The 24,345-nt window shown below is 39.9% G+C and overlaps 1 protein-coding gene across 3 annotated transcripts in view; it reads right to left on the bottom strand.

The window, feature by feature from the left end:
- MELK (maternal embryonic leucine zipper kinase) overlaps positions 1-24,345 on the bottom strand; it is an 88,515-nt gene that overhangs the window by 41,609 nt on the left and 22,561 nt on the right. For all 3 annotated transcript variants that reach the window (XM_024995723.2, XM_024995725.2, NM_001111260.1), the window contains 5 exon segments: positions 23,084-23,200; positions 22,088-22,231; positions 21,111-21,179; positions 19,212-19,304; positions 13,762-13,860 (listed from right to left, as the gene is read on the bottom strand). In XM_024995723.2, the coding sequence (XP_024851491.1) occupies positions 13,762-13,860; positions 19,212-19,304; positions 21,111-21,179; positions 22,088-22,231; positions 23,084-23,200 (522 nt within the window).

The raw sequence follows: 24,345 nt of genomic DNA, 5'->3' as shown, positions 1-24,345 counted from the left end.
CTCCTATCATCACCTACCCACCCAAGGACAATTCTGGTTCCAGATTCCAGCACTTTCTGGCCTGTTCCAACACACAAATAACAGTTCCTAACCAGAACTATAAATGTTATGCCATTTAATCCCAAAACTACCATCCAAAACACAAGTACTCTTAACTAAAAATAGCAGAATTCTACAGAAATCAGATATAAAAATTAATTTTCAGACCAAAGAACTGAATAACAAGAGCCACCAGGCTGATTCCAAGTTTCCCTTTGCCTCTTATTTCTCATCCCTTTGATCAACCTAACTTGAATTCATGAAGTCTCTTTTAATAGATCCCCTGTGCTGTGCTATAAGCTAGTACTTATAGAAGCAATACTACCCACAGGTAGGCAGGGAGGACAAGTGAATGAGATGTATGGTGCTTGGTGCACTGGAAACAGGCAGAGCCTGCAGTCATACTCTGTATTTGAATCCCAGTCTACGTCTTATCTGCTCCTTGAACCTGTACAAGTTATGTCATTTTTCTGACCCTGTTTCCTAAGAGTAAGCTCTGGAGACAAACTGTCTATATCCAAATGTAGGACCTACCACTTACTAGCTGTGTGGATGGGCTATGTAACCTCGCTGTGCCTCAGTTTCCTCATCTGGAAAAGAAATACAATAATAGTATCAACTCCATAAACTGCTGCTAGCAGTCAATGATTTAATACATAAAAAGCACTTAGCACAGAGTTAGGCACAGAATTAAGAACTCAGTATCTGCTGCTGCTGCTGCTAAGTTGCTTCAGTCATGTCCCACTCTGTGCGACCCCATAGACAGAAGCCCACCAGACTCCCCTGTCCCTGGGATTCTCCAGGCAAGAACACTGGAGTGGGTTGCCATTTCCTTCTCCAATGCATGAAAGTGAAAAGTGAAAGTGAAGTCTCTCAGCCATGTCCGACTCTTAGCAACCCCATGGACTGCAGCCTACCAGGCTCCTCCGTCCATGGGATTTTCCAGGCAAGAGTACTGGAGTGGGTTGCCATTGCCTTCTAGTTTGTACTATTAAGGCTGCCTTCACTACTATTACTACTGTTACTGTCTGTGAAACAAGTACAGTGATGCTACTTACAGGGCATTACTGTATGTGGGATTATTCCACTAAAAGGAATAAAAGAGGATGTATGGGAAAGCACTTGGCAAAGTGGCTTGCACAAGAGGCAATAAATGTTTATTCAATCTGAAATAAAAATAAGTGGGAGATAGGGCTACAAAGTGCAGAGAGATAGGGCAGACCAAAGATGGCATGGCGGCCAAAGCCATATGTGCCAGGGTGCTAAATATTCAGTACAGTAAAAACGGCTAGAGTCATTCTGAGGATGCACCTGCCCTCTCAGTAGTGCTTTGCCCCATCACAGCTGCCTCAGGATCTCAGGATTACTTGGTAAGAACAAATCAGCTAGTCAAGTCCTGCTCACATCACCCACCCACTTTCCTTATTTGGACAGAACAGCTCTGTAGAGCACCATCAACAAAGGAAGCACGAAGCCGGTGCCCCAGCACCGTGACCTAACATTCCCAGCTTCATCCTCTAACTGAAATAGAGTCCAGAGCTGAGTTCTGCTGCCAGGCTTACCCCAACCACTCATTTGTACACAGGACTCAAAAACACACGAAGCACTTGTATACATATTTTACCCTGTGCGGTGGGCAGGGATTACCAACCACATCACACAGGTGAGGAAACTGTGTCTCAGCCAGGGAAATCAAATACTTATTCAATGTTATAAGGCACTGGTTCTCAACCGAGGGTGATTTTGTCCCCCAGGGGACATCTGGCAGTGTCAGGAGACATTTTTGATTGTCATGATTTGGAGGCCGCTCCTGGCATCTAGTGGGTAAAGGCCAGGGATACTGCTAAACACCCCACAATGCACAGGACAGTCCCCCACTACAAAGAATTATACAGTTCAAAATGTCAGTGGTGCCAAAGTTGAGAAACACTGTGACAGAGCAATAAAGGGGCAGAGATAGTAAAGAAAGATTTAATACTCATTGTACAGTACTGTGCTGGAAAGTCTAAGGATACCTAGAAGTAGGGAGAAAGGTTCCATCTTTAAGTACTGAAAGTATGTATCTATAAATGGTCAAACAGCAAAGGCCTTAAAGGAACAATTTCGCCGGGGAAGAGCACCTCCACAAAAGGCCCTGTGTCAACCAAGCCTGTGCCCCTTAACCTTGGTTTATATCCAGTCTTTGGAGAATTCTTGTTTACTAAAGAGCTGACCTTGCAAATGAGAGCAAGAAACAGGTAATAGAGGGTGAAACCAATTGGGAGGAAGGAAAAAAGATCTGTGTGCTAGTAAGCAAGATAATCCTGGGAATATCGGTGAGCTTGGAATCGTTCATTTTCCATACAGTACTAAGAAAGGCAGGTGATCTCTCCAACACATAATAGCCCTGGAGTCAGCTCTGTAATTCTAAAGTATTATCTCATAAAGAGATAACTTGCTCATTTCCTAAAATTATAAACCATACTTGTTAGAAAGCAATTTTACTTTCAAGCTACTCAACTTTCATTTACTAAATTAGTTATATTTCCTTAATGTTTGTGTACCCAGACCTGGAGTACAGTCATGCTTGTCTTTGAATGCAGTGATAGGGAATGAACAGAGATGACATTAATAAGATTAACACTCAGTCTATTAGTAACCATGCTGGAAACTGCAGTTTAGCATTTTGGTTAAAATAGTCAAAAAACACAAAAGCTAAACAAAGTCTGCCTTTTAAACAAGAGTTACATACAGTGTGTCAAATACTGCTGGGTTTTCAATCAAACCAAGGACTGAGGGAAGTGCTATTCCCAACTGAGGAATTTTAGAACATTCTAGGCAAAGATACATACTGCATGCAAGTGATACGACACCTTAATTAGATTCAACCAGCAGACTGTATTACACTGTGACTCGGAACAATAGTTCTGAGCCAAGATTACAATAAATTTCAAAATCTATAATGTGTGAAATTAAATTCCACAATAATGCATAAAAGTCCTAATTTGAATCAATTTTCAACTTGCAAATACATGAAAAACTAAAAAATGAAATTCAGAGTAAGAGAAACAAAGAATATACAGTATTAGTAAATAATATTAATTTAAATATTAGTATTAGTATTAATTTAATATTAGTAAATAATATTAATTAGGAAGGCTAAATCTCTATTGAACAAGAATTAGATATTTTCTACTCATTGCATGGCAGAAATATTTTATTTACCCCAAATATCAAAACTTGGATCTAACATCTACTATTAGGATATAACACTTTTATGTTATCTTAAAGTAAGCCCTCTCTCCCAAAGGATTCACCCAGAATCCACTAGTGCATTCAATAAATAAATAAAAGTAGAGAACATTGAAATTTGTATGTTAGTACTAAATTTGTAGGTGTTAGATCCAAGTTTTGACTGTGTGGATCACAAAAAACTATTGAAAATTCTTAAAGAGATGGGAATATCAGACCACCTGACCTGCCTCCTGTAAAACCTGTACGCAGGTCAAGAAGCAACAGTTAGAACTGGATATGGAACAACAGACTGGTTCAAAATTGGGAAAGGAGTATGTAAAGGCTGTATATTGTCACTTTATTTATTTAACTTATATGCAGACTACATCATGTGAAACGCCAGGCTGGATGAAGCACAAGTTGGAATCAAGACTGCAGGGAGATATTTCAATAACCTCAGATATGCAGATGACACACTTATGACAGAAAGCAAAGAGGAACTGAAGAGCCTCTTGATGAAGGTGAAAGAGGAGAGCAAAAACACTGGCTTAAAATAAAACTCAACCTTCAAAAAAACTAAGACCATGGCATCTGGTCCCATCACTTCATGGCAAATAGATGGGGAAACGATGGAAACAGTGATGGACTTTTATTTTCTTGGGCTCCACAATCACTGTAGATGGGGACTGCACCTATGAAATTAAAAACAGCCTGCTCCTTGGAAGAAAAGCAACGACAAACCTAGACAGAGTATTAAAAAACAGAGACATTACTTCGCCAACAAAGGTCTGTATAGTCAAAGCTATGGTTTTTCCAGTAGTCATGTACGGATGTGAGAGCTGGACAACAAAAAAGGCTTAGCACCAAAGAGTTGATACCTTCGAACTGTGGTGCTGGAGAAGACTCTTAAGAGTCCCTTGGACTGAAGGAGATTAAACCAGTCAATCCTAAAGGAAATCAACCCTGAATATTCATTGGAAGGACTGATGTTGAAGCTGAAACTGCAGTACTCTGGCCACCTGATGCAAAGAGCTGACTCACTGGAAAAGACCCTGATGCTGGGAAAGATTGAGGGCAGGAGGAGAAGGGGATGACGGAGGATGAGATGGTTGGATGGCATCACCGACTTCAACGGACATGAGTTTGAGCAAACTTTGGGAGTTGGTAAAGGACAGAGAAGCCTGGCATGCTGTAGTCCATGGGGTCGCAAAAGAGTGAGACATGACTGAGCAACTGAACAACAACTGACCCCTAACTCTAAGGAATTTTCTTATAGATATATGCACAATGTACAAAATGACTACTTAGAAACTACTTAAATATCCATTAATCTAGGATTGTTTAGATAAATTAAGGTATATAATTTATCTTTAAAATTTTTTTAATTTATATTTCAGATAAATTAATGTACATAATTTAAATTAAGGTACATAAATTAAGGCTGGTTTAGATAAAGTACAATACACTGAAATTCTATGAAGTGAATTCTATGAATATATGGAATTTAGAAATATGGTAATGATGACCCTATATGAGAGACAGCAAAAGAGACACAGATGTAAAGAACATAATTTTGGACTCTGTGGGAGAAGGCGAGGGTGGGATGATTTGAGAGAATAGCATTGAAACATGTATATTATCATATGTGAAATAGATCGCCAGCCCAGGTTCAATGCATGAGACAGGGTGCTCAGGGCTGGTGCACTGGGATGACTCTGAGAGATGGGATGGGGAGGGAGGTGGGAGGGTGGGTCAGGATGGGAAACACATGTACACCCATGGCTGATTCATGTGAATGTATGGCAAAAACCACCACAATATTGTAAAGTAATTAGCCTCCAATTAAAATTATTTTTAAAAAGAAAAAAAAATTCTATGAAAAGTTCTGACTGGGTATGAAATGGTATGATTTCCAACACATACCATTAGAAGATAAGACAGAGAACAGTGTTTGTGGTATGCTACCATCTGTACGACAAAACTGGGAAAGGGGTAGCATAAAGAGATAAAATAAAAGACTCCTTATATAGTATAATCTATAAAAAATACATAAAAATCTGATATACACTTTGTAAGGGGTTAAATAAACAACATTATGCCAATAAACTAAAAAATTTAGACAAAATAGACACATTCGTTATGCTCAAAACTGAACTCCTTATCATCCGTGCTCTACCAGGAATCTTCTCCATCTCAGTTGATGGCAATTCCAACTTTCTAGTTGCTCAGGTTACTCCCCTCATCCCATCCATCAGCAAATTACACTAGCAATACCTTCAAAAGACAACAGATTAGTCTAAACATATATCCTGACTATGGAGGTGGCTACATGAATCTCTCTGTGTTAAAATCTGTAGAATTGTTACACATAAAATTTTTGTTTTACTCTGTGTTCATTTAAAAATAACTAAAAAAAAAAAAAAGACACCTAGAATCCAACCACTTCTCACTACCTCAATGGCTACCATCTTGTCTGAAAATCACTACCACATTCCCCTCACTCATCTCCCTGGCTCTCCTCTTTGCTCCTTATAGCCTATCTCCACACAGTAGCCACTGTGGTCTTGATAAAATCTGAACAAGACCATGTCTGTTTTCTGCTCAGAACCCTCTGGTGGTTCCCTATCTCACTTAAGAGAAAAAGCCAGAATCTTTGAAAGCTACAGAGCCCAAGGCAGTTGGAGCTCCGAGCCTCTGAGACTTCGTTTCTGTGGCTCTCCTACTTTACTCCACTCAGGTGGCACGGGCCCTCTGCTCTCCCTTGACTCCCCAGGCATCCTTCTACCTACTAGCCTTTGCTCTGCTTTCTCGACTGAAATATTCTCTGCCTGATGACCACCTGACTAACATTCTCACCTCCTTCTAACCAAACCTTGATTAAATCTCACCTCTGACTACCTTATTTAATATTTAATAATGCAACCAGGATCATGGCATCTGGTCCCATCACTTCATGGCAAATAGATGGGGAAACAATGGAAACAGTGGCTGACTTTATTTTTGGGGGTTACAAAATCACTGCAGATGGTAATTGCAGCCATGAAATTAAAAGACGCTTACTCTTTGGAAGGAAAGTTCTGACCAACCTAGACAGCATATTAAAAACCAGAGACTACTTTGTCATCAAAGGTCTGTGTAGTCAGATCAGATCAGATCAGATCAGTCGCTCAGTCATGTCTGACTCTTTGCGACACCATGAATTGCAGCATGCCAGGCCTCCCTGTCCATCACCAACTCCCGGAGTTCACCCAGACTCACGTCCATCGAGTCAGTGATGCCACCCAGCCATCTCATCCTCTGTCGTCCCCTTTCCCTCTTGCCCCCAATCCCTCCCAGCATCAGAGTCTTTTCCAATGAGTCAACTCTTCGCATGAGGTGGCCAAAGTACTGGAGTTTCAGTTTTAGCATCATTCCTTCCAAAGAAATCCCAGGGCTGATCTCCTTCAGAATGGACTGGTTGGATCTCCTTGCAGTCCAAGGGACTCTCAAGACTCTTCTCCAACACCACAGTTCAAAAGCATCAATTCTTTGGCGCTCAGCCTTCTTCACAGTCCAACTCTCACATCCATACATGACCAAAGGAAAAACCATAGCCTTGACTAGATGGACCTTTGTTGGCAAAGTAATGTCTCTGCTTTTGAATATGCTATCTAGGTTGGTCATTGACTTTCCTTCCAAGGAGTAAGCATCTTTTAATTTCATGGCTGCAGCCACCATCTGCAGTGTTTTGGAGCCCAGAAAAATAAAGTCTGACACTGTTTCCACTGTTTCCCCATCTATTTCCCATGAAGTGATGGGACCGGATGCCATGATCTTCGTTTTCTGAATGTTGAGCTTTAAGCCAACTTTTTCACTCTCCACTTTCACTTTCATCAAGAGGCTTTTGAGTTCCTCTTCACTTTCTGCCATAAGGGTGGTGTCATCTGCATATCTGAAGTTATTGAGATTTCTCTCGGCAATCTTGATTCTAGCTTGTGTTTCTTCCAGTCCAGCATTTCTCATGATGTACTCTGCATATAAGTTAAATAAACAGGGTGACAATATACAGCCTTGACGTACTCCTTTTCCTATTTGGAACCAGTCTGTTGTTCCATGTCCAGTTCTAACTCTTGCTTCCTGACCTGCATACAAATTTCTCAAGAGGCAGGTCAGGTGGTCTGGTATTCCCATCTCTTTCAGAATTTTCCACAGTTTATTGTGATCCACACAGTCAAAGGCTTTGGCATAGTCAACAAAGCAGAAATAGATGTTTTTCTGGAACTCTCTTGCTTTTTCCATGATCCAGCAGATGTTGGCAATCTGATGTCTGGTTCCTCTGCCTTTTCTAAAACCAGCTTGAACATCAGGAAGTTCATGGTTCACATATTGCTGAAGCCTGGCTTGGAGAATTTTGAGCATTACTTGACTAGCGTGTGAGATGAGTGCAATTGTGCAGTAGTTTGAGCATTCTTTGGCATTGCCTTTCTTTGGGATTGGAATGAAAACTGACCTTTTCCAGTCCTGTGGCCACTGCTGAGTCTTCCAAATTTGCTGGCATATTGAGTGCAGCACTTTCACAGCATCATCTTTCAGGATTTGGAATAGCTCAACTGGAATTCCATCACCTCCACTAGCTTTGTTTGTAGTGATGCTTTCTAAGGCCCACTTGACTTCACATTCCAGGATGTCTGGCTCTAGGTGAGTGATCACACCATCGTGATTATCTGGGTCGTGAAGATCTTTTTTGTACAGTTCTTCTGTGTATTCTTGCCATCTCTTCTTAATATCTTCTGCTTCTGTTAGGTCCATACCATTTCTGTCCTTTATCGAGCCCATCTTTGCATGAAATGTTCCCTTGGTATCTCTGATTTTCTTGAAGATATCTCTAGTCTTTCCCATTCTGTTGTTTTCCTCTATTTCTTTGCATTGATCGCTGAAGAAGGCTTTCTTATCTCCTCTTGCTATTCTTTGGAACTCTGCATTCAGATGTTTATATCTTTCTTTTTCTCCTTTGCTTTTCACTTCTCTTCTTTTCACAGCTATTTGTAAGGCCTCCCCAGACAGCCATTTTGCTTTTTTGCATTTCTTTTCCATGGGGATGGTCTTGATCCCTGTCTCCTGTACAATGTCACGAACCTCATTCCATAGTTCATCAGGCACTCTATCTATCAGATCTAGGCCCTTAAATCTATTTCTCACTTCCACTGTATAATCATAAGGGATTTGATTTAGGTCATACCTGAATAGTCTAGTGGTTTTCCCTACTTTCTTCAATTTAAGTCTGAATTTGGCAATAAGGAGTTCATGGTCTGAGCCACAGTCAGCTTCTGGTCTTGTTTTTGCTGACTGTATAGAGCTTTTCCATCTTTGGCTGCAAAGAATATAATCAATCTGATTTCGGTGTTGACCATCTGGTGATGTCCAGGTATAGAGTCTTCTCTTGTGTTGTTGAAAGAGGGTGTTTGTTATGACCAGTGCGTCTAGTCAAGGCTATGGTTTTTCCAGTAGTCATGGATGGATGTAAGAGTTGGACTACAAAGAAAGGTGAGTGCAGAAGAATTGATTCTTTTGAACTGTGGTGTTAGAGAAGACTCTTGAGAGTCCCTGGGACTGCAAGGAGATCCAACCAGTCCATCCTAAAGGAGATCAGTCCTGGGTGTTCATTGGAAGGACTGATGTTGAAGCTGAAACTCCAATACTTTGGCCACCTGATGCAAAGAGCTGACTCATTTGAAAAGACCCTGATGCTGGGAAAGATTGAGGGCAGGAGGAGAAGGGGATGACAGAGGATGAGATGGTTGGACAGCATCACCAACTCAATGGATATGGGTTTGGGTAGACTCTGGCAGTTGGTGATGGACAGGGAGGCCTGGCGTGCTGCGGTTCATGGGGTCACAAAGAGTCGGACACGACTGAGCAACTGAACTGAACTGAATGCAACCAGCCCTCTGTTTCCCTTCACACCTCTCCATCTATTCTCCTGATTCCTCTTTACCCTGCTCAATTTTTTCTTCTTTCTAAAGCACATGAAAGGGAAAGTGAAGTGGCTCACTCGTGTCCGACTCTTTGTGACTCCATGGACTGTAGCCTACCAGGCTTCTCCATCCATGGGATTTTCCAGGCAAGAGTACTGGAGTGGGTTGCTATTTCCTTCTCCAGGGGATCGTCTCGCTCCAGGGATTGAACCTGGGTCTCCCACATTGTAGGCAGATGCTTTTACTGTCTGAGCCACCAGGGAACTTGATCATCTTTTAATATAATTTATTTATTATACCTATTATCTCTTTCTACCACTATCAGTATTTTTTTCCCTGCCACTGTAATATAAACTCCATGGGGGCAGGGACCTTCCATCTGTTTTACTCACATATAATGATATATCGAAGGCTGAGCGCCGAAGAATTGATGCTTTTGAACTGTGGTGTTGGAGAAGACTCTTGAGAGTCCCTTGGACTGTAAGGAGATCCAACCAGTCCATTCTGAAGGAGATCAGCCCTGGGATTTCTTTGGAAGGAATGATGCTAAAACTGAAACTCCAGTACTTTGGCCACCTCATGCGAAGAGTTGATTCATTGGAAAAGACTCTGATGCTGGGAGGGATTGGGGGCAAGAGGGAAAGGGGACGACAGAGGATGAGATGGCTGGGTGGCATCACTGACTCGATGGACGTGAGTCTGGGTGAACTCCGGGAGTTGGTGATGGACAGGGAGGCCTGGCGTGCTGCGATTCACGGGGTCGCAAAGAGTCAGACATGACTGAGCGACTGAACCGAACCGAATGACATATCCCAAGCATCTAGAAAAGTGCCTGGCACAGACAGGTGTTCAGAAACTGTTTAAGATTTAAGAATTTCATCCTAATGAGTAAGCAGTGAGGACGCTGAGATAATGGAAAGCAAGTTCACCTAGGATGATGCCTACAGCTTACACTCTGGCTTGAGTAAAACGGGAAAGAAGCCACTGGAGAGCTTTCAGTAAAGTAAAGGGATCTAACTATTTTTAAATCTTCCCATAAAGAAGTCACTGTTGGACACGGATTTTCAAGCATATTCCATAACACCCAAAAATTCCAAGCTTAAACTGCCTCTCCACACTCACACACACACACACAAACAGTAAAAGGAAGAATAGTCCCCAATTAACTTTATGTGGCTAGTAAAATCTTGAAGCCAAAAAAACCCAAAAGAGTTCTAGAAAGGAAAACTACCTATTCATCCCTGAACAAATTTTAAGTCCTAGACAAAATATTGGCAAACCAAATTTAGAAATGTATGTCAGTCATAATAGCTAACATTTATTGAGCATTACACTAAATGAACTAACACATTTAATCCTGACAACCCTGTGCTGTGAATACTATCCCCTATTTTACAGATGAAAAAGCTGACATACAGAGAGGCTGAGTAATTTGCCGAAGTCCACAGGCAGAAAGTAGAGATCCTAGATTTCTAAAATATCAATAGGATTCTGATTTAACTTCTCTGGGGGTTGGACCTGATGTTTTTTAAAGCACCCCAAGTGATGCTGTTGTGCTACCAGGGTTGTAAACCAGTGCACTAAGTCCACAGCTAAGGCTTCCCCCACCCTGAGAGTGATTACGTGGACACAGCCAGGGAGAGAGATGTTTTAGTGAAAATTTAAATATGAAACAAGAAAATATTGCTGTTATTTTTGGTGAAGAAAATCAATTTTGTATAGTTTATTTCAACCTAAATAAAATGTGAATTTTGGGTAAAATAAATAAATAAATATGAAACAAGAAGCAGAGAGGAGAACTCTAGGACCCTGTGTCCCCACACTGGCTTTCTAAAATTCTAGAAGGTTTAAGATTTCATGCTATTAACACCTAACAGATCCATTTTTCTTCATGTTTGGAGAAATTTGTCTGTCAGTTTATTTCTTTAGCATGGAGTACCCCCAACCCCTAAAAAGAGTATGGTAAAACATATTAGCAGCTTATAATACTAAAGTTATTTTCGGAACAAAAAACAGAGTGCTACTTTAAAGAAAAAGTAGCAAAAAATGGGAATAACTCAAGAGGTCAACCAAATATTTTTCAAAAGTATAACTGGGAAATTGTCCGTGAGCTGCCCAAAGACCAAGCCTTCCCACGTGTGTTAACTAAAGCCGAAGCTACAAAGGGATCTCAACACTGTTCTCCTTGTATCCTACTGTTAACCAGGGCGCTGTGGCTCTGTGAGGCCAGGGACTGCTGTCCCAGGCAGCATTGCGAGTAGAGACAAGGCAGTAACTGCTACCCTGCAAAGTTTAGAGGAGGCTTCGTGAGAAGGGATGGCGAGAAACACGTGCTGTCTTGGCTACCCTGGCAGGCTCCAGCCCACTGCCCCATCCATCCCCCTCTCCAGGGAGAAGCACACGTGCTCACAGTTTCCCAAAACATGAGCAGCAGCTACTGCTAACACCACTTCTCTTTAACCCTGCAGAATCAGAGCTCCTTAGCCTTCAAGAAACCGGAACTACTACAACTCCATCACTTCCCAAAACTACTCTTGTAGCTTTGGCACTGATTTTTAAAGCGTTTTCCAGGGTGGGATACAGGAAAAACTATTAAGCCAAATAAATAACTCTGTGACTGGACTCTGTGCCCTTAGCCTCGGTTGTTCTATAGAGCAGGCAATGAGCCAACTGCCTCTGCCACTTGCAACCCTGTGTGCTACTTCCCAGAAACAGGAGCTGATGTAGGCAGCCCCTCTACAAAAGGGAGTTACAGACCTAACGGTTCAGACACAGAAAACTTGTGATCATTTCTGCCCATGCCACTCCCATTATGCCTTTGCTGATACTGTCCACCAGACACGCTCTCTCCCACATGCCTTTCTCAAGTGCTTCTTACCTTTCAAAGCCCAGCTCAAACCTCACTTCCTATAAGATGTTCTCCCAAATCCCACATCCACTCCTGCATTAACTTCACTTATACCTGTTATAAAATGGCATCCCTCACCCTTTCCCCTTTTTATTTTCACTTTATTCTTTTGAGTGTTTTATTTTGCATTGGGGTATAGCCGATTAACAATGTTGTGACAGTTTCAGGTGAACGGTGAAGGGACTCAGCCACATATACACGTTAAGGAGTTTGGGATGGTCATGTACACCCTGCTATATTTAAAATGGATAACCAACAAGGACCTACTGTACAGCACAGGGAATTCTGCTCAATGTTATATGGCAGCCTGGATGGAAGGGGTTTGAAGGGAAAATGGATACATGTATATGTATGCTTTTCCCCTTTTCAGATAGCCATATATCTGTCTCCAGCAAGAAATCTGGCCCTGGGGGAAAATGACCAAGTTTCATAGATCTTTGTTCATGCTTTTCAGTATCTCAAAGAAGACCATCAGGAAATATTTGTTAAACAGAACGGAATTCCAGCTGCACTGAGAAGCTGCTCTGCTGGTCTGACCTTGGTTTGCTATGGACACAATGTGGTGCTCTTCCTCTTTACCTGTCTTCTTTTGTTAGCGTGCTTTGAATATAACTCATTAAAAAAGAATTCTACTACTTTCCTTCCCATGTGATTTCTTATTTTTTAAATTGAATATAGTTCATATAACATAAAATTCACTTTTAAAGTATACACTTCAGTGGTCCTTCATAATTCACCAAGTTGTGTAATCATCACCACTTCTATAATGTTTTCATCAACCCAAAAAGAAACCCTTTACCCTTAAGTAGTCACCCTCCACTGCCCCATAATCTCAGATCTACTATCTCTAACATATACGATTTTAACAAAACTTACAACACTCTTCATTGTGGTTGTATTATACCTTAAAGCCAATTTTACCTTCAAAAAAAAGGCTTCTCTCGGTTTAACATAACTCAAAAGAAAAATGTGATTTAACACAGCAACTTACTAAGGCATCATTTCAGGATACAAAATAAAAATTCTTACCAGGAAAATCAGCTTACATGTTTACTTTCCCATTTGTTTTTGTTTTGTTAAGCTTCTTATTGAAGAAGTATAATATACATATAGAAAAGGACATCTATCATAGGGTATATCTTGATAAGTTTTCAAAAACTGAATACATAAGTATAATCAGCATTCAGATCAAAAACCAAACATGTCTCTCGGTCACTGCTGCTGCTGATGCTGCTGCTAAGTCACTTCAGTCGTGCCCGATTCTGTGCGATCCCATAGACGGCAGCCCACCAGGCTCCTCCATCCCTGGGATTCTCCAGGCAAGAACACTGGAGTGGGTTGCCATTTCCTTCTCCAATACATGAAAGTGAAAAGTGAAAGTGAAGTCGCTCAGTCGTGTCCGACTCGTAGCGACCCCATAGACGGCAGCCCACCAGGCTCCTCCGTCCATGGGATTTTCCAGGCAAGAGTACTGGAGTAGGGTGCCATTGCCTCCTCCGTCACTATCCACCTCCAAAGAGTAACCACTATCCTTACTTCTAACAGCATAGATTACTTCTGCCTGTTTCTGTACTTTTATAAATAGAAGCATATAGTTTGCAGTATAATAAACTCTCACAATGAAATTCTATGCCTTGTAATACTCACCATAATCTTTTTGTACAAAGCCATGACATTATCGTCATCAAATGGTAGAAAGCCACACATAAGTACATATAAGAGTATGCCCATGCTCCAAACATCTGCCTGAGGAGAAAAAAATCAAAAGACAAAAAATCAGAACACATTTCAAAATAGCAGTACACAGAATCTTTACAGAGCTGGAAAAGAACTCAGAGATCATCCAGTTCAACCAGCTCATTCTATAGTGTGAAGCCCAGAAAAGGAAGGCTCATCCAAAGTCACCCAGCCAACGGCAGGCCACCCAGGCAGGTCTCTTGACTTCCAGTTCAGTGCACTCCCCGCCAATGCTTAATAGAAAATCTTTTCCAGTTGGCTGGATTGGGCATGATAAGGAAGAAGATGAGGCTAAGTCTCTGATTCTGAAAGAGAAAACTATAGTGCTACTGAGGGTTTATTACATATGAGGATTATGTAAACAGGCATGAGAAAATCAAAACAAGTTTTAAAATTTACTACTGATAACCTGCAAATGTGACTAAGCTGCACTGTAAAGTCCTCTCTATGTAGAGAAACCTTAGTAAAGTTCAACAAATGACTTTTCAAGGATCAAGGCTAGAAATTAGCCTGCCAGTACAAATAGCCCTACAAATCTCAAAATCCCAGAAATGAGTTAACCTTTACGTAAGATAGCCATTCGACCACTGGCTGAGAAGTCACAGTTCCCACCCTCATTTGAGCCTTGGAAAAACTTTAATTTTTATACTAAATAACACCAATCTCACACCTAGTCCTGCCTACCAAATCACATCATATTATTAGGACTCAACAAGGAAACCCTGGGTGAACAGTGTACTTTCAAGTGAACAACTGATTCTTCTTCCAAGTTGTAGGAGGTCAAAAATTAACCATTTATGCCTGAAAGATGTCAAATGCTTCATCTATAAATTGAGTCTTGGTGGCATGGCATACCTGACTGGGATGTTAAAATTAAGGTAAAGAGGCTATGCAGGAGAGGCACAGGTGGGAAAACTGTATTAGGTACTATACTATGAGCAGAAGTGGAGAAAGCGCTGAAGCTCTACTGGGTGGGGGAGCGGGAGAGAGACAGCTGTTCTGCCGGGTGGTAACAGTGCTAAGGAGAAAAATCAAGCAAGCTAAGAGGACAGGAAAGAAGATTCTTTCTTGTGGCAGAGGGAGCAACAGGCATAGAGGTGGAACAGCAGAGGCCAGTGGGGCTGGAGCAGAGTGACCAGGAAGAAAGAAAAAGGAAAGGAAGAGATCAAGCCCTGAGCCTTTGGAGTGGAAGCACTGACCCCAAGACCCTAGACTACCAGAGAACTAACCCTTGGGAGTATCAAATAGTGAGAACTCACACAAAGGAAACCACTTGAATATAAGAATACAAAACTTGGCATCACCCAACCGCCAGTAGCACATCTAAACAACAAGCAAAACAAAAATACAAACCCAGTCATCAGCAGACAGGATTACCACCTCACTCAGCCTTGCCCATCAGAGAAAAAACAAACGAAAAAACTCAGCACAAATCTCACCCTATACGAGGCTAAACAAACCAGTGGACCAACCTTAGGAGGGCAGAAACCAAAAGGAAGAAAGAATTCAACCTCGAAGCCTGGGAAAAAGAGACCTCAAACACAGTAGGTTCAAATAAATAATGAAAAGGCAGAGAAATACTATACAAATGAAGGAACAAACCAGAAACATGTAAGTCCAAATAAATGAAGAGGAACTAGGCAAATTCCCTGAAAAAGAATTCAGAATGATAGTAAAGATGATCAAAAACCTTGAAAACAAAATGGAGAAAATGCAAGACTCAATCAACCAAGACCTAGAAGAATTAAAGAAAAAACATACAGAGACAAACAACACAATTACTATAATTAAAAATACTCTAGAAGGAATCAATAGCAGAATATCTGAAGCATAAGAATGAATCAGTGAACTGGAAGACAAAATGGTGGAAATAACTTCTGAAGAGCAGAATAAAGTAAAAAGAATGAAAAGAACTGAGGATAGTCTCAGAGACCTCTATGACAATATCAAACGCACCAACATTTGAATTATAGGGGTCCCAGAAGAAGAAGAGAAAAAGAAAGGGTATGAGAAATTTTTTGAACAGATTATAGTTGAACATTTCCCCAGCATAGAAAAGGAAATAGTCAATCAAGTCCAAGAGGTGCAAAGAGTCCCATACAGATAAACCCAAGGAGAAACACACCAAGACATATACTAATCTAACAAAGACTAAACACAAAGAAAGAGGCTACACAGGAAAGAGTGGGATAATATGGCCTCCTCAAATGCCATAAGAAGAGGTCAACAGAGAGACTTCCTCTAAGAAATTACAAAAGGAATTAGAGATGTTTATCATGGAACATTCCATAAAGCATGATCTGAACTATGAGCAACAGAATAATCTAAATTACTTATTTAAGAAAGAAGATTCCTAAACCCCTACCTTAGAAAACAAAACTAAAATCTCTAAATATACTGCCCTGAGTTCTGCATATTTTAACAAGTGCCCCCAGACAATGCCTTGGTACACTGTCCTTAAGAAATTATCCTGCTGCTGCTGCTGCTGCTAAGTCGCTTCAGTCGTGTCAGACTCTGTGCGACCCCATACATGGCAGCCCACCAGGCTCCGCCATCCCTGGGATTCTCCAGGCAAGAACACTGGAGTGGGTTGCCTTTTCCTTCTCCAATGCATGAAAGAGAAAAGTGAAAGTGAAGTCGCTCAGTTGTGTCCAACTCTAGAAACCCCATGGACTGCAGCCTACCAGGCTCCTCCATCCATGGGATTTTCTAGGCAAGAGTACTGGAGTGGGGTGCCATTGCCTTCTCCGAGAAATTATCCTAGAAGGATGGAAAACTGAACTAAAATGGATAAGAAAACAAGATCCTATGGGAAAACCTTGATGCATTCAAACCAGCAGAGCCTCATCACCAGACCTCTAGGAATCTTGTGAGCGTCAGGCATGTGATTACCACTCCTTCTAGGAGACTAGAAAAAGTACAGGTGTGAGGTAAAGCCTCACTCAGTTCAAATCTTGACCCACAGTTGCTAGTTGTGATCCTGCAAAGGCACTTAATTTCTGAGCCCCAGTATCTTCATCATCTTTATCTTTTGAAACAGAGTAACAGTATTCACTCCAAAGGATTTTTGTGCAGATTAAATGAAAATTATAAAAAGGATCTACCATGTGGAATCTTTGTGCATTATTACAGGAATGTAAAATGCTGCTGCCACTATGGAAAATGGTATGGCAGTTCCTCAAAAAATTAAAAATAGAACTACCATATGATCTAGCAAGTCCACATTAGGGTATATATCTGAAAGAACTGAAAGCAAGGTCTCAAAGAGATATTTGTGTCTACCAGCATTATTCACAATAACCACAAGATAAAAGTAATCCTAGTGTCTATGGATAAATGCATAAATAAAATATGGTGTATACATGCAATGGTATATTACTCAGACTTAAAAAGGACGGAAATTCTGATACATGCTCCACAATATGGATGAACCTTGAAGATATTACACTAATAAAATAAAGCAGTCACGCAAAAAAACAAATATTGTATGAGTCCATAATACAAGGTACGTAGCCTAGTCAAACTCACACAAAAAGTAAAAGGATAGCTGCCAGGGGAGCAGGGAGTGGGGAATGGAGTTACTATTTAATAGGTATAGTCTTCGTTTTGCAAGATTAAAAGAGCTCTGGAGATTGACTGCACAATAATATGAATGTACCTAACACTACTGAACTGCACATTGAAAAATAGTTCAAATAGGAACTGTATCCTTATAAATGGTTAAGATGGCAAATATTATGTCATGTGTATTTTACCACAATTGAAAGAAAAAAAAAAAAAGATCTAGCATGATTCCAGGACTACGATAAATATTCAGTAACAGTCTGTCCATTTCCTTATGATGCCCTGAGAAGGCCACAATATCACCTCTGTGGTATTTCTGCCAAAAATGCATAACCCAAAACTAATCAAACAAATTCAACTTGATGGCCATTTTATAAAATAACCGGCTTCCCCCAAAATTTCAAGGTCATGAAGATGAAGAAAGCCTAAGGAAGTCTTCCAGATTAAAGAACCAAGAAATGCAGCAGTGCAACGCATGATCCTGAATGGAATCCCGGACTGGAGGGAAAATATAGCTGTAAAAGACATGACTGGTACAATCAACACCATCTGAACATGAATCGTGGGTTAAATAAATTGTACCAATGTTAAACTCTCTGATTTTGATAACTAAGGTGAATTTATTTTGATAACTAAAAGAGGGACACCTTGGGAATTTCCCAGCAGTCCAGCGGTTAGGATTCAGCGCTTTCACTTCTGCAGCCCAGGTTCAATCAATCCCTGGTGAGTGAACTAAGATCATCCCACAAGCCACGCAGCATGGCCAAAAAAATAATAAATAAATAAAAGAGCCCTCGCTTTTAGGAAACATATACATAGCATTTAATGATAAAGGGGTATGATGTCTCCAACTTACTCTCAATTGGTTCAAAACATAATTCACATGTATATAAACACAGAGAATACTAAAATAGGGAAAAATGTAAACAGTTGTAAACTTGACAAAATATATATGGAAGTTTCTCATTCCATATTTGTAACTATTCTGTAAGTTTGAGAATATATCCAAATAAAAGGTCACCAAAAACAAGTTAGTCCTCATCTTCTCATGTTACAAATTAAGTAAACTGGCATATCTCAAAGTTTCTCCCACATAACACCAGTTCCAAAAGATGCTCCACATAAAAAGTGGATTCTGTAGGCGCATAAAACGGAGACCAGCTGCTCTCTGTGATGGTCTCTTCCCAGAGGACATTGTGCAGGAACATATTAAGATTCAGAAACATCCTGAACTAAAGAAAACTGTCTAACCCAGTATTTCCAGAGCTTTTGACAACTAAACCTTTTCCATTTTACGACAATATCAGCAAAATCAGTACTCCAAAGAGTGTAAGGGGCTAACTAGCATGCGGTAGCCAGTAGTTAAGCGGCTATGCCCAGGGCTTTCTGAGCCTGGGCCTCTTACACAGGACTGCAGGCCTCAGATAGCTGGCTGTGGATAAAGTACAGCCAGCTATCTGAGGTCTTCTCTGTGCTAAACACCATCTCTGCAAACTAAGCCTATAATCCTGGCCTCATACTCTACCTGGCTGGACTAATCAGTCTAAATTATGGCACTATTAAACACAAAACACCAGAAATACATCTTTGTTTCACAAGAATACTATGTATTGTATTTATTGCAAGCTGTTCATTTCCCTTATTATTGTACATATCTCACTCTCTGACTAGACAACTCTTTGATTAACAAGTTTATTTCTTACCTCGTTACATCCTCAGCACACAGTGCCTGACTCACTACACATCACCAGTAAACATATATTGACCATATATTGAATTAATCACTGAATAATTACCTCTGATCCCAGATATGATTTGCCTTGAATTAATTCAGGTGCTGCATAAGCAAGACTCCCACAGCAGGTCTGCAGGTGATAATCCTTGTTACCCTGCCAATAAGATAAAAATGAAACACTTATTAACTACAGCCCTTAAGAGAATTAAAACCCTGATAAACATTCTTCCAATATAAGCAAAGAGATGCTAGATAAGAGTTACCCCAAATGATAAGAGACATTCTGCCGCCAACTCAATACTCTGCTCATGTGCGTGTGTGCACGTGTGGCTTCCTCTTCTCTGGATTTCCAACACCACCAAGACCTGGCATGAAAAAAATCCTTCTCCCCTTAGCTCAGTCAAGTCAAGTTCACACTTCCCTAGGCATCCAGAATAATCAGTTTAGCATACATCCAAGCACTCAAGTCCTCCCACTCCCAAATACTCAAGAAAAAATACTCTCTATAGAACCCTGTTTCCAATAGCAAATCTTTACAAATACATAAGTTTCTTTTCCCCAAGATGGAAGACAGCAAACACTACACAAAACAAACCCTTGGGACTTTGGTTTATAGTTATAGTTTATAGTCTATATGGTTTATAGTCTATATAGTTTATAGTCTATATGGTTTATAGTCTATAGTTATAGACTTGGTTATAACACAGATCATGACCTCAGCCTCCAGATCTGTTCAAATAAGGATCCTCTGGTCTCCCACAGAAATATGGAGACATAATGCAAATGATATCACTGCCTAAAACTTCTACAGAGTTCCACAAATGGCAAATGACTTATGAAATTGTAAGATTTCATTTACAACTGTAACAGCACACCCAGAGGTTAGCTCCTCAGCAGAAAGCTGAGGCCACCTTCTCCCAGTCAAGTTTTGCTTTGTGAGATGGAGTCTGTGTGGGTTGAATCCGTGGCAGCCATAAATAAAGGCTGCCAGAGTCTGTCACAAACATTCTCCACTGCCTCCTGTAATGAACATGACTTAAACCAGCTTAAGGGCTCAAAGTAAGCTTTATCTTTATTGCTTGTCGATCAGAAAAATGCATTCTTGCATTTGGTTCCCAGACACAAGACTCGACTGACAATCTCTGAAGAGCCAAGGGAAGGACAGGAAAATCAGAAAGAATCAGACATTCAGCCAAAGGGGCAAAATCTGCCTCCCTTTGCACCCAGGTAATTCTGATTGGGGCAGGAAATAATCATGGGACTCCAAGGGGCTGAGACAAGTCTGAAATTTCAACATTCTTAATGAGGGTAGACAGTTCATTTTAGCTGTAAGTACCATCATTAGAGGACTCAAGAGGAAGCCTCCAACAGCAGCCACACAGGAGAAAGTTCAAAGTCACCTCAAAGAGAAGGAATGCTGGAGAACACCAGTACTTAACTATGGAGTGCAAATTAAGGAAATAATTCACGGTATAAATTTTAAAGTACATATGGACTTTTTCCTTCTTCTTTTTATAAGGAAAGGGGACTGTCTCTCAAAATGTAACTAATTGTTACTTATATAACCATTTGGATAATAAAGAAGAGATTTTCACTAGATTTCCTGAAATGCATATCTAAACAAAGAAAGGCATCATCTAACAGGAACATACTCCAACTGCAAACACGTGGTCAATTCAGCATTCATACTGTGATGGCTTCCCGACACTCCAGTCCTGCAAATTCCCTCACAGCATACCCATGGGGTTTTCAGCAGGACCAACCCTGGACCTAGAGCAGTGGTTTTCAACCTTGACTACATATTAAAATCATCAAGAGAACTTATAAAAAGCGTGAAATTTACCATTCTTCTCAATGGATGCAACCAGGCTCACTAAATACTAAATGGAAGTTAGTGTAAGATAACAGGCAAGAGGTGCACTGGCAAAGGAAATAAACTCATTTTTATCTCTGCACTTACCTTGGGTTTTGCACAGAGACCAAAGTCAATCAGCTTTAATTTATGATATTCATCAAACAACAAATTTTCCTGAAAAAAAAAAAAAAAAAGACATTTTCATAACTATATACAGTCTTCCTTATATTACATCCCACCTCTAGCTATTCCTAAAAGCACTTTAAGGTTGGGTACAGGGTAAAAAAATCAATTGAGAAAAAAAAAGAATGAAGTGACAAGAATAGAAGGAAAGAGAAGAGGAGAGGAATGTTGATAACTATCCTGCTTCCCCTCAAGTCACATTAGCATAAACCAATTTCTCCTTGGTACTCTGAGGTTCAACTACAAGCACTTTGATATGTGCCAAAGGCAAGTTTGAACAGAAAGAGTGAACGCGAATCAAAGAGTTGGATAAAAACAAAGGGAAAAGGACAGAAACCTCCATATCTTGTTAGGGAAATTCTAGATCTCAAACCCTAGTACCAAATTACATTGAAATTCATGTTCACCAACATGCATATTAGCCAAAGCCTACACACTTAAGAGTATCAAATTTTTATTCTGCCCTTGAAAAGCAGAGTCTGCCCATTTCATTGAACTGTTCACTTCTGAAGCATAATGGAATTAAAATTAAAGGAAGATGATGTCAGGAAAAGAGTATCAAGAGGAAGATACTCAAAGACAATATTCTCAAAGAAAACACTCAAAACTCTTCTTTCCTAGGAATAAAACCTGAGGTTTATATTCTGCATCTGATTACAAAGACATTTATAATGTCACACAAAATTGACAAAGAAATAGAATGCCAATAATAAGTCCATCCAGAAGAGCCCAGCAGGAGTCAAAAGTCAAAAAGGAAAAAGAAAGATACATTAGGAATGGAACAAAAAAATAAGCAAAAGCCCAGATAAATTCTAAACAGAAAGAACATTTGGAAACTGACTGATGGCAGGTAAGTGATGTCAAGTTCTCAGGTGAGCACCCGTAATGCAGTCACTTACTGGTTTGAGGTCCCTGTGAGCGTAGCCCTGGCTGTGCACATAAGCAACTGCAGACACTATCTGACGGAAGACAATGCGGGTCTCCTCCTCTGACAGGCGATCGTGGGAAATTATGTAGTCAAACAGCTCTCCTCCAGGGCAATACTGCAAGAGCAGCAGAGTCACATAAATATCATTATTACTTGCAAAAATCAGAGGAGTTTAAAATAAAAAATCATACTTATAAGCAAAGGAATGAACTAATTTAGGTATATTCAAAAATACACTCTCAGTATTTCAGCTTTTGGGATACTTTTGGTCTTGAACTATTTTTTTTAATTTATTTATTTATTATTTTTTAGTTGCAGTGGGTCTTTGTTGCTTCACGCAGGTTTTCTCCAGGAACAAATTCTAACCTATTCTGTCCACTAAAGCACACCATCGCACGAGGAGGGTATTACAAAGGATATATTTACAACGTGTCTCCAGTTTATTATACATGTCTTCTTGGTCTACATTGTTACAGATCGAACTTAAACAGGTAAGCCACTTAGCATTTAATCTTGCAAGTGAAATGAACTTAATACCTCTCTCATAACTATCATAAAATGAAAGAGAATGGCCTGAATAAACGTTTGTGTCCCCCCAAAAATTTCTACGTGGAAACTCTAAGCCCTGAAGATGGTGATTTTAGAAGGTGGAACCTTTGGGAGGTGATTAGGACATGAGGGCAGAGTCCTCGTGAATGAAATCAGTGCTCTCATAAAAGAGGCTAGAGAGATCCCTAGCCTTTTCCATCATGTAAGCACATAGCAATAAGGTTATCAGCTATGAACCAGAAAAAGGACCCTCACCCGACCATGCTGGTGCCTTGATCTTGGGATTCCCAGCCTCCAGAACTGTGAGAAGTAAGTTGCTGTTGTTCATAAGCTACTCAGTCTGTGATACTTTTTATAGCAGCCCAAACAGACTAAGACAGTGACAAATAACTTTAGGTCTCTGGAACTTACTACTGACCTCGAGAACCATGAATATTTTGTTGGCTGTCTCTATCACATGGTAGAGTTGACATATATGTTGATGTCTCAGGTTCTTCAAGGCATCAATTTCTGTTTTGACCCGAGGCAAATCACTCTGTGACAAAACATTTTATTAAATGAGCAATAAACTTATTTGGAAAATATTCCAAGCCCCAATATCAACAACTCTAATACTAAGTAGCAAAAGCAGTCAATGGCCTCAAAACAATTTGCTCAACAATACAGAAATAGAGAACAGAAACTTATTTCTGTGTACATTTTCAAAAGGCCCTGAGGATTTTACAAAAGAAAAGTCCAATCTGAGGCAAGAGTACAACATCCAGAAAAAATAAAATAATCTCACTCCCTTTAGAAGGTTAGCATTCCAAACAAGGAAACTGACAGGAACACTATCCAGCATGCATGTCTAGGCTACCACTTCAGTCTCTACAATGTCCATTAAGAAGCATGATGAAACCTATGGCTGATCCATGTTAATGTTTGATAGAAACCAATGCAATACTGTAAAGCAATTATCCTTCAATCAAAAATTAATTTTTTAAAAAAGCCTGCTGAGCTAAAAATTGGTGAATGTAGTAAAAGGTATTCACTATCTCAGTCTTCCAACTTTTCAAGGAGCTTGAAATTTTTCAAAATAAGAAGTTGGCTGGGAGGTGGATAGACAAGTTGAAAAAATTTTGAAGTTCACAGTAAAGATAAAAATCCAGATATCCATGTAGTAAACAAGTAATATTTTATTATAAAAAGGGACTCAGTCTAATGATCAGTGGTTTAAGATCCAATTAACTTAATATCAGGCCATGCAACCTGATATTAGATCTTAACCAAGAAGTTGTAACTTTAACTATGCTGATATGATGATCTTTTTTTCTTCTTTTTTGGGTGGATGTGGGAATCTGATGATTAAAACCCTGAAAGTAATCAAAATAATTTTAAAGTCCTAGGAAGTAACTAAAATAAGCATAATAACAATAGGAAATACAAAAACCAGTTTAGAATTAATGAATTAATATCATCATATTGATGCTTTAGAATAAGTTTTGAGTACTAGTATGTTATATCTTAATAATAACAATTCACATTTTATCTGCTATTAAGGTATTTGCTGGGTCAAGTAAATAAGGTACACTAAAGTTATAACTGAAGTTTAAATTGCTTAAGGGAATTAAATTAATCAATTTTGTAACCAATGTTTAAATGATCAGGAAAAATCATTCTTAATATCTTTTTATTAGTTTA

Source organism: Bos taurus, chromosome 8, assembly GCF_002263795.3.
Source record: "Bos taurus isolate L1 Dominette 01449 registration number 42190680 breed Hereford chromosome 8, ARS-UCD2.0, whole genome shotgun sequence".
NCBI classification, from domain to species: Eukaryota; Metazoa; Chordata; class Mammalia; order Artiodactyla; family Bovidae; genus Bos; species Bos taurus.
This window is presented reverse-complemented; position numbering and strand designations above follow the sequence as displayed.